The sequence below is a fragment of the Elephantulus edwardii genome, unplaced genomic scaffold, assembly GCF_000299155.1.
Source record: "Elephantulus edwardii isolate Elephantulus edwardi_28Jun2011 unplaced genomic scaffold, EleEdw1.0 scaffold00462, whole genome shotgun sequence".
Classification (NCBI taxonomy): domain Eukaryota; kingdom Metazoa; phylum Chordata; class Mammalia; order Macroscelidea; family Macroscelididae; genus Elephantulus; species Elephantulus edwardii.
The window spans coordinates 354,125-364,870 of NW_006400212.1; the positions used below are offsets into that span (position 1 = coordinate 354,125).

At 41.4% G+C, this 10,746-nt stretch overlaps 1 protein-coding gene and 1 pseudogene across 1 annotated transcript; both read right to left on the bottom strand.

Moving 5' to 3' along the window:
* Window positions 1–2,071: 2,071 nt before the first annotated feature.
* LOC102843267 lies at window positions 2,072–3,853 on the bottom strand (annotated as a pseudogene).
* A 7-nt stretch (window positions 3,854–3,860) lies between these two features.
* On the bottom strand, window positions 3,861–7,668 carry LOC102843672 (zinc finger protein 420-like). Its single transcript, XM_006902841.1, has 6 exons — window positions 7,624–7,668; window positions 6,986–7,124; window positions 6,087–6,222; window positions 5,417–5,816; window positions 4,121–4,789; window positions 3,861–4,037 (listed from the first exon to the last, which is right to left on the bottom strand). Exons 1-6 carry the CDS (start codon window positions 7,666–7,668, stop codon window positions 3,861–3,863), a joined length of 1,566 nt encoding a protein of 521 aa, XP_006902903.1.
* Between the last annotated feature and the right edge of the window lie 3,078 nt (window positions 7,669–10,746).

The following is a 10,746-nucleotide window of genomic DNA, read 5'->3' on the forward strand; positions in this document are numbered from 1 at the left end:
TGAGTTGCAAGCGACTCAATGGCACATAACAACAACATCACTTTCCTTGCCTGCACAACCAACATTCTTGTTACCAGGAGACAGGAAATCAAAACACAATTTGCATTGGGGAAGTCTGCTGTCAGGGCCCTCTCCAGAGAACTGAGGAGCATATGATCCAAGTCTCGGGCTTTGCAGTTACTTGCTATGCATCAGAAAGCTGGACAATGACTACAGATTATAGAAACACAATTGATGGCTTCAGCTGTGATGTTGGAAAAAGAGTATTGAATATACCACGGACTACTAGAACAAACATGTCCATCTGGGAGAAGGTGAAACCAAGCTGCTTCTTGGAGGCAAGGATTCCGAAGCTTTGTCTGACCTACTTTGGGCATGCTGCCAGGATGGACCAGTCCTTGGAGAGGGACATTATGCTTGTAAGAGTGGAGGGACAGTGCAAGGGAGGAAGACCCCCACAAAGATGGATCGAGTCAGTGACTGGGGTAATGAGGGTAGGTGAGTCAGAGACATTGAAGTTGGCTTAGGATAGAGCAGGGTTTTGAGCTATGTGTACATAGTGTCTCTATGAATTGCAAGTGTTTGATGGCGCATAGCAACATTTCCCAACACTGCACTGGTCCTCACTCGGGTGAGTTCCAAGATGTTGAGGAAAGATTACTGATGTAGATACGAATGTACAATGATCAATCATCAATCGTCTAACTGGTACCATCAAGGAAACAGAAGTTTATTTCTACTTCTCATGATGGGGAAGAGATCTTTAGGAAATTAACAATGTCATGATGACACACTTATTGATGATATCATGTTACTATAAAACATAGGGAACTTAATTACTACAAAACTGGTGGCACAGTCAGAAGGAGTTTTGATGCGAGAACAAAGGCAACTTTTTTTATTTAATTGATTCCAGGGAGACAGATGAATTAATATGACACCTGATCGACGGCAGAAGGATGGGCAGTCTCCTCCCTAGTGATGAACTGACTCTGGAAACCTGTCAAAGGGTCAGCTCTAGGTTGATTCCAAATCGCAGCAAAAACAACAACAAAAGAAATACTCTTCCTCACCTTGTCAAAATGAAAAAGTGTGAAACCTTCCAGTGGGTAGGCTTTTTTGCCATAGGTGCCTAGACTTAATCACAGATTTCAAAAACTGACATTGTTTCCTACCCTCAGACCAAGTGGACCCATAAGAACCCTATGCATGAAAGCTCTGAACTCTCCTGTATCCTGAGCCAGTCTCTCTGTCTCCTACACACCTGCATCCATCACCCCAGGCACTGAGTCAATCCATCTCATCCAGGGTCTTCCCATCCTACCCTGTTCCTCCACATTCTCAAGCATAATATCCATCTCTGAAGACTGGGCCCTCCTGGCTACATGTATAAAGCGAGAAGAGCCTCAAAATACTTGCCTCAAATGAGCAGCGGAGGTTCACCAATTACTGGACAGACCTGTTAGTTCTCTTGGAGGTCCACAATACTCTTCTCAAGCAACACAACACAAAGGCAGTCATGACTCTTCTATCATGCTTAATCATCGTCCAGCTCTCAGATGCACAGCAGGAGGCTAAGTAAATCACACTTATGTACACAATACACTGACGTGTGCACATAGAGGAACGCACCTCCAACACAGGTACTCGGTGTCCTCAAGGCATTGAAACTATAAACAGGGGTCTCCAGAGAAGCGGAGGAGGCCGGCCTTGGAGGACGTCATGGGTTAAGGGATAGACCATGTGAACGTGGGAGCAGCACACTTGCACTCAGGACCGGAGACTGTGTGTCACCTTCTAGAGGTTCATCTCAAAGTAAAAAAAAAAAAACAGAAATCCGTGTTCCTTGGATTTGGAGCCAGAGCCAGGAGTTGAGGACCACAGAGATGAGTTCACTAGTCCCATGGCATATTTGGAGGACAAGAGGTGGTACTGAAATGAATTCCTTCTCCACTAAAATCATCAACACTTTAACTCTTGCTTCTATGAGAAGTTTAAAACTTTTATCATCAAATAATAGCTGTATCCTTTGAGGGAGTCGAGCTGCTGATGTGGCACAGGCTACACACTCTCAGCAGTGAACATCTTTCTCGTCCACCTCCTGAGCAGATAATTTGGTGAATACTGTGGTTTTGGAACATGGGCAGGACACTTGCGGATGTTCGGCACACTGTCCTCATCGGGTCGGCTGTGAAGCTACAAGTCCAGAATGCCAAGTGGAACATTAGCATACTCACAATGTAAAGAAGAATAAAAATAGTTCCCTTTGTGCTGGGAAACAATCAAAGATCAGCAATTCATGAAACGATATTTCTTGTACAAGTGAGATCTTTATTAATTGCATGACAAAGATCCATTATAAACCTCAAACTTTGTACAGTGGCATTTCCCGGTTTGTATTTTCTACGACTTTACCACTAATAATCAATGGCGTCATAACTTTAACAAAGAAAGGTTTTCATTTGGAACAGAGAAAACAATCAATGGGTTTGCAAAAGCCCACAGGGACAATACAATGATTAAAGTGTCACCATGGTACAAAAAGAAATCCAGCTTTGACAAACACTTAAAGATTCCAACGTCCATGACAAAATGAAAAAATCTCTGCCAGTCACTCACTTTCCAAGACAGAACAACAGTTTTCCTAAAAGATGTGATCAAGAAGACTAACTGCTTCCTAGTTTCCTTAAACATCTGAGTTGTCAGGTGCCCAGTGAGGGCAGAAGATGGAGTGAACAAACGTAAATTCCTTGCATTCACACAGCTTGTCTACACAGTGAGTATAAACATGTCCAGTGAGGAGGGAGAGATCAACCAGGTCCTACAATGGTCACATTCCTGTGAGGTCTGTGCTGTGTGAATCCATCCTTACATGGCCTGATGCCATCTGACTGTGGAAAAGGTTGCTCCACATTCCTTATATTCAGATGGTCTATCCTGGGGAACTCTTCAGGGAAAATTCATGTCCGAGGGTCGCAAAAAGTTTCCCTCCAATCCTTCCATTCCTAAATTCTCTCTCCTGTGTGGATTCTCACGTGTACTCTCGTGTGCTGTGAAGATGATTTCCCACATTTCTGACATTCCTAAGATTTCTGTGTCAATTCGTGTATGCTTAATGAAGAAACTGATCGATAAATGCGTTCTGCACATTCCCTGACATTCATAAAATCTCTCTCCTGTATGAATTCTTTTATATCCAGTTAGGACGAAGGCATGAAAACGAATTTCCATATCCTGACATTCATTTCTCTCCTGCCATCTTTTCTATGTATAATTAAGGTGGTGGGGTGGGGGGGAATGTTTCCCTACATTCTTTACATTCCTAAGGTCTCTCACCTGTCTGAAAGTTTTTATGCCTTTTGAGAAAACCTAATGGAAAGCTTTCCCACATTCCATACAATGGTAACGTCTGTCTCCCGTGTGAATTCTTCTGTGCTGAGAGACGTGAAAGGCTTGGGTAAAGGTTTTTCCACATTCCTTACATTCATAGGGTCTCTGACTTGTGTGAATTCTTGTAGGAATTCTTCCAGGTGAGGTCACGTGATTGCAAACATTTTTTCCACATTCCTTACTTTCAGAAGGTTTCATTCCCGTATGAATTCTTTTATGTGAAGTTAGCTGACAAGATCATGAAAATGTTTCCCCACACGTTGGACATTCAAATGGTCTCTCTCATGTGTGAATTTTTGCGTGTCGATAGAGGATAGCTGAGTGGGCAACTGTATTCCCACATTCCTTACATTCATAAGGTTTTATTCCTGTGGGAATTCTTCTATGTTGGCTAAGGAAACTGACTGGGCAAAGGTTTTCTGACACTGCCCACGTTCATAAGGTCTCTCTCCGTGTGAATTCTTCTATGTTCATTGAGTTGACTTGATTGGAAAAATGTTTTCCCAAATTCTTAAATCTTTGTAAGGTTTCTCTCCTGTGTGAATTTTTCTATGTAATGCGAGCTGACTTGATTGGGAAAATATTTTCCCACATTCCTGACATTCGTAAGGTCTCTGGTGTGAATTCTTTCGTGTCTTCTTAGTGTGCTAGAGTTGTGAAAGGTTTTCTCACATCCTTGACATTTGTAAGGTCTCTCTCCTGTGTGAATTCTTGTGTGTATAGTGCATTCTCTTGGTTGTGCAAATGCTTTCCCACATTCCTTACATTTGTAAGGTCTCTCCGCTGTGTGAATTCTTCTATGTACACTGAGGTTATCTGATCGTGAGAATCTTTTCCCACATTCCTGACATTCGTAAGGTCTCTCTCCTGTGTGAATTCTTTCATGTCCCTTGAGCCGACCTAACTGGGAAAATGTTTTCCCACAGTCCTGACATTGGTAAGGTCTCTCTCCTGTGTGAATTCTTCTATGTATCTTGAGCTGACCTAACTGGGAAAATGTTTTCTCACAGTCCTGACATTTGTAAGGTCTCTCTCCTGCGTGAATTCTTCGATGTACAGTGAGCTCACGTGATATGGAAAACCTTTCCCCACATTCCTTACATAAATAAGGTCTCTCTCCTGTGTGAATACTTCCGTGTCTCTTCAGTTTGCTAGGATCGCAAGAGGTTTCCTCACATTCTTGACATTCGTTAGGTCTCTCTCCTGTGTGAGTTCTGCTATGTAATATTAGCTTACTTGTTTCGGAAAATGTTTCTCCACATTCCTTATGTGAATAAAGTCTCTCCACTTTGTGAATACTTCTGTGTCTTTTTAGGCTGTTAGGGCCAGCAAAGGCTTTCTCACATTCTTGACATTTGTAAGGTCTCTCTCCTGTGTGAATTCTTCTATGTACTATGAGCTTACATAATTGGGAAAGCCTTTTCCCACATAAATTACATAAATAAGGTGTCTCTCCTGTGTGACTTCTTCTGTGTCTACTGAGGGTGCTAGGGTCGCTAAAGGCTTTCCCACATTCCTGACATTTGTAAGGTCTCTCTCCTGTGTGAATTCTTCTGTGTATAGTGAGGTGACCTGATTGGGAAAATGTTTTCCCACAGTCCTTACATTCATAAGGCTTCTCTCCTGTGTGGATTCTTGTGTGCACAATAAAATGACTAAGGTGATGGAAACTCTTCATACATTCTTTGCATTCATAACATTTCTTCTGTTGACCGCCATGAATTCCTCCACGTCTCATGAGGTGACTGAATTCTAAAACTGCTTTTGTACCTTCCTTGCGTTCGCAGGGTCTCTCTCCTGTGTGAATCTGAGTATGCTTAATGACGTGATTTGATGGAGAAAAGGTTTCCTCACCTTCCTTACACTCAAAAGGCCTCTCTGCTGAGTGAATTTTGGCATGGGCAGTTAAATGGCCGAGCCAACGAAAGCTACACCCACACTGGTGACATTCATAAGGTTTCCCATCTGTGTGTGTTCTTGCATGTCTCCTGAGCCGTGAGAAATAACGAAAAGGTTCTCCACATACCGGACATTTATAAGGCTTCTCTACACCATATGATTGTCTCTTGACGGTGACGTCTGATGGACTCGTAAGGGGGTCAGAAGAAGCAAAGTGTTTCCCATTTCCAGTACAATTGGAAGGCTTATTTACATCATTAAATGCTTCTTGAAAATCTAAAGAGGCAAGATTCCTATAGATATTACCATATTCTGTCGTTTCATGTTCATCTACTCCATGTTTCCAAAAAGAGGAGAAAGTACAGAAATCTTTCCCACCGTTCTTACATGCATGGCTACTTGCACCAGTGTCAGCCCTCAACAGGTTTATGTCTGCATGGTTGCCGGAATAATTTGGAAATCTGATGCACAGTTTGTCAGGGTGATTTTCTTCACTCCCTTCACACAGTTCCTCTGTTGTTACATTTCTGGGAAAAAGAGACAACATATAGTTGTATCTAAGTGTCTTCCTATGCGCCCAAAACACAACACAGCGAAGATGCATCTCAGTTTAACATCTCAGAGTCTTACATTAGCAAATTTACCATATTAACTATATTACTAAATTTACTATATTTACAGTAGCAAAATTACGACTCCTGTAATTGCTTTAGATTCTATGATGAGACTCTCTGAGAGCTGTCTCCAAAGTGAAGACGTTTCTCATGAATATTTTTTCTCATTTTCATGACACTCACCTCCAATGGTCCTCTACAATGTTATGTAGATCTTCTTTGCCACTCGGTTTTAACATTTTTGCTAACATGGAATGCCAGAATTTCAACTCTGTACTTTCAGGGGATAATGGTTCTCTGTCATTGACAATGTCAAGGCCTGCCAGAAAAAGAAAAAGAATTTTGACAACATAAACTAGAGAAGAAAAAAAAAAAAAGAAAGAAAGAAAGTAACAGAGGTTGGGCTGCGGTGAACAGTCATATGGGTTCATTTTTCAGTTTCACGCACTTTGACAATCAATAGCAAACTATTCCCTAGGAAGCCCTTCTGGAATAAATGGAAGACACTGGTCTAATGACAGAAATGAGTTTCCACTGGGGGGATAAATATACAGATGACTCACACAGAACATATACAACACCACAATGTACACACATTACAATACATAGGATACATGTAATATCACAGTATATTCACATGACACACATCACAGGAAATAATAGAAAACTGCCTTTTTATGACTAGTACTTTTTGTACATGGTTCGTGAAAATGCCAGCTTCTCAGTGTGCAGAAGACCCAATAGCGAATTAACAATTTCATCCCGGTTCTCAATCAAGGAGCCCAAAAGGAGTGTTCTACCCCACAGCCCCAAGGAATAGTCTCGAATTCTGACCTATAAAGTTGATGTGTACACTTATGAGAGTTAGAGAATTAAACACACTGAGTCACGGAACAGAAAAGCAGACACGGAAGCTTCCATCAAGAAATCATGTAACATGTGTGAGTGCTGAAAGTCAGGTGACCATGCCTGCTTCACTGAACCTTGTATTCCCATTCTTGAGTCAAAATTCAAAAGTCATGTGCATCAACTCAATTTTTTTTGTTGGTATTCAAAGGATTTGAAAACCTATGATGTCTTACTTTTAGCAATAAAAATAAAGTCCAGGTTTCCCAAGATTTCCATCACCACGTCCCTGTAGAGTGTCTTCTGAGCATCATTCAGCAAATCCCACTCTTCCCGGCTGAAGAAAAGGACCACGTCGTCCAGCAAAAACGGTGCCTGAAACACACAAGGTATTCTGGATGAAGAAACACACAAGGTATTCTGGATGAAACACGGACCATGTCCCAAATGTGAGCGAGAACAAAGAAGGAGTCTCATATACATACAACATGACAAAATCGTATAGACATGACTAAAGTTCTATTTTCTTCCAACATCTACGCAAGGAATGAGTCTTGCGTCTTTTTCTTGACCTCAGTACCTTCGTTTTCTCACGGATTAAATCCGGACCATCAGAGTGACTACATAATGAACCAACCTGTAGATAGTTTCACTGTGAATATTTGTACACAGATTCTGTGTGCTAGAATACACAAATGCACAAAGCAAAGACATCTTGAATTTGGAACACGAGTCTGTTGAGTACAGTTCATCTCCTTTCGAAAAGATCTCTAAGAACAGTAAAGATAATATAAAGGACAGAGTGAAAGCAGGGTGATGTACTACCATCATGAAAACACTTCAGAAGGGGATTATTTTATTCTCTTAGACATACGAGAGTACCCAGGTTACACAGAAGCATGTGGCAATGCACAACCATGTTTATTGTGGCTTTGTTTGTTCATAGGAGCAAAGATCTGGAAATAACCTAAGTGATCATCAACAAATGAAGGGGTAGAGAAAGCAGTCACAATGGAATACTATGCTGCATTGAAAAACAAAGAATTTATGAAATAGTATTCAAAATGGATGACCATGGAGGACATCATACTCAGTGAGATATCTCAGTCACAAAAGGACAAATACTGCATAATGTCACAGTTATGAAACAGATTGCCTTGGTGGTTGGGGGAAGACAGAGAAGGAGGGGATTAATGCTGTATGTATACAGCTTTGAAACAGTTGAGAGAGAGAACTCATTAAAAGGGATCTATGTTCAGGTAGTAGTATTGTGACAAGAGTTCAGAATGAAAGCTGCAAAGTGAAGTGGACTTGGGGCGGGGGAATGGTATAACAATGAAAGAAGTTTTCTTCTCATTTTCAATGAGAAGAGCAAACTGGGTAGGGAGACGTGAGCAGGAAGAAAAATGGAACAATGAATGAATGGGAAGCCAAAGTCTCTGTAAATGTTTATTAAAATTAATAAAAATGATAAAAGAAATTTTGTCACACACACAAAAGAGTATATGACAACACAAATTCCCTCTTTTTTTCTTAAAGTAAAAAAAGGAACTATTCTCAAGTCAGCTGCTTCTCTAAGAGGGAAAATAATGCATAGAATTCACGGCATACATGTTATTCAAGGTTATAGAAGATAGTAAATTCACTCTTAAGACAGTCTTAACTTTCCATGGGATCAGAGGTTTCATACATTTAGATTTAATGCTGATATCTGGGGTATTGGTAATGTATAATAAGGACTAGAGCTCTGGTGGCCTAGTGGTAAGAAACAAAAAACAGAGGGTAAGAAAATGACAGACAAGATTCTACAGAGACATCGTCAGATTCTGATCAGGAGATTGTGTCATTCAACACAGAGAATCAAGGCCCAGGTTGTGCATCACAGGTCGTGGGGACAGATCTGGGGCCGTCTAAGGAGAGTCACCATATGCAGCCCTGTCATCAAAGAGCCTGGAGGATGAACGGGACGACTATTAAAGGAGCAGAGTTTGGTGCCTTCTAGGGTCATTCTGGGAGCCTCCTCCTCCACCTTTTCTCCTCACTGGGGAACCACAATCCTTCCCAAGGAAAAAGGGTTCCCAAGAATTTCCACCCAATGGCCACAACTCAAGGTTGAAAGACCTTGCTCCCTAGAACTCACCATTTTTTACTGCACCTTAAGCAGGCTGAACACAGGGTACAGTGGAAGGAGATGAATGATGTCTGGTCCACACTCCTTTTCACAGGGGCTCAAATCCTTCCTGGGGATTTACAGATTAAACCATCTGGGTCCTCTCCTTCCTCAGCTGTCTGGACTGGACACACCTGCACGGCACTTGGGATCTGAAATAAGAAAGTGAAGGGTAAACAGTGGTGATTTGGCAAACAGGAGAGAGAATTTTGGATTCATTCACGTGGCTTATGCTCTAGGGAGTAGCACGTGTAACCTCACAGTCAAGCCTTGGAAAAGTCGGATGCACATGAATTCGTCGGCAACTCTAAGGGAAAAATACAAGGCATCACGCTTGAACAGGCAGGAAATTGTTGGTCTGAAGACCTCTAGTTCTGCTCTCAGCAAAACTGATTTCAGGCCCAAATGTGGATCAAGACTGTGTGAGAAACAATATGGACAATCATAATGTACTCATTGAAATTGTGATTTTGTTTAAGCGTGTGAAAGCAGGCGACGAGGGATATATAAAGATGACAAAGCCCACATGTGAGTTCTATTGTGTTGGATGCTGGGGACGGAAATAACATTGTTTGGTACCAAAAAACATACTCTCTTCAAAATGGTCAAAGGTAGAGGAGTTGAAGCAAACATACTCTCTTCAAAATGGTCAAAGGTGGAGGAGTTGAAGCTTCAGTATTATCCACTAAGTTAATAGAAAACACTGGAAAACCAGTAATAAATACGGTTGCACAGCAAGGCTGCAGTCAATTGGCAAACGGTAAAAAAGGTGTCACATGAAATGAACCCTTGTTAAAACAGAATGGTTCAAAATACGGGAAGCAAGTCAGTTGTGAAGGGTGACATGTAGACAGGAAACTGGCTACTTCGAAGCTTTCATACCAACCTAAGGTTTTACCAACCAAGCAATGAAATCATTTTTTAATACAATCACATTGTCAAGGCAGTATGTAGTGCATTTATTTTAAAGTGGTTCCATGAACCCAGCGCTAACAAAGAAAAAGGAAACAAGTCTATTTAAATTACAATTTAAAAACGTGTAAATGACCTTCCAGCTGGTAACATGATTCTTTTCTCACTTCCAGAACCTTGTAACAACACAATACGAGTGGCTCTGGATATGGCAAGGGAATGTCAAGGCAGTTCATTCTGCTATCTGCTTTGATTTTTTGACAGACACTCTGTATCAGTACTGTAACCACTGTTAATATTACAAGCCTCTGACCTCCAGGGAAGAGACCATCTGGTACGTAAAACATCCAAAGGCCATCTGTGAGACCTATTGTCTCAAGAGACCATTGACCAACCAACCATGACATCCTCCATCGCTTTTGTGAATCCATGCACTTTATTTGGGAACTGTGCACTTGGTAAACATCTCTGGCCATCACTGGACACTACTCATGTGTGTCTGAGAGCTAGTTAACTGGGAGTGGGTCTGACATCAGTTGTGCATTTCAAATCTGTAAGGGTGCATTGCTGCAAGATGTTCATTCCATGTCTGTAAGAGTCATGATGAGAACTCTTATCTTTGCCTGTTGCACCAAGGTATGACAATCTTCTAGATATACACCTGTTGCCCAACTGTGCCTGCTCTCCTTTCTGTCAGACTTTAGATGAGGAGAAGGTGGATTGTATCTGATGACTCTATACCTGTTATCACATCTGAGGACCACACCTCTATTACCACTGTTCTTTAGTTGATGTACTTTTCAATAATCACTCAAAAGTCAGAACACCTACAACCAGGAGAAGATAACGTAGATGAATGGGATCTTCTAAGACTCAAATCCCTATGCACATCCAAAAACTTCTCCAACAGGGTAA

What these genes read in the sequence shown, in the direction of transcription:
- LOC102843672 (XM_006902841.1), bottom strand. Translation starts at nt 7,668, where the DNA reads ATGGTTGTGCATTGCCACATGCTTCTGTGTAACCTGGGTACTCTC. An exon ending in ATTGTAGAGGACCATTGGAG is followed by an intron (nt 5,817 to 6,086) that starts GTGAGTGTCATG and finishes TCTTTTTCCCAG; the next exon opens with AAATGTAACAACAGAGGAAC. An exon ending in AAGCATTTGCACAACCAAGA is followed by an intron (nt 4,038 to 4,120) that starts GAATGCACTATA and finishes TCACAACTCTAG; the next exon opens with CACACTAAGAAGACACGAAA.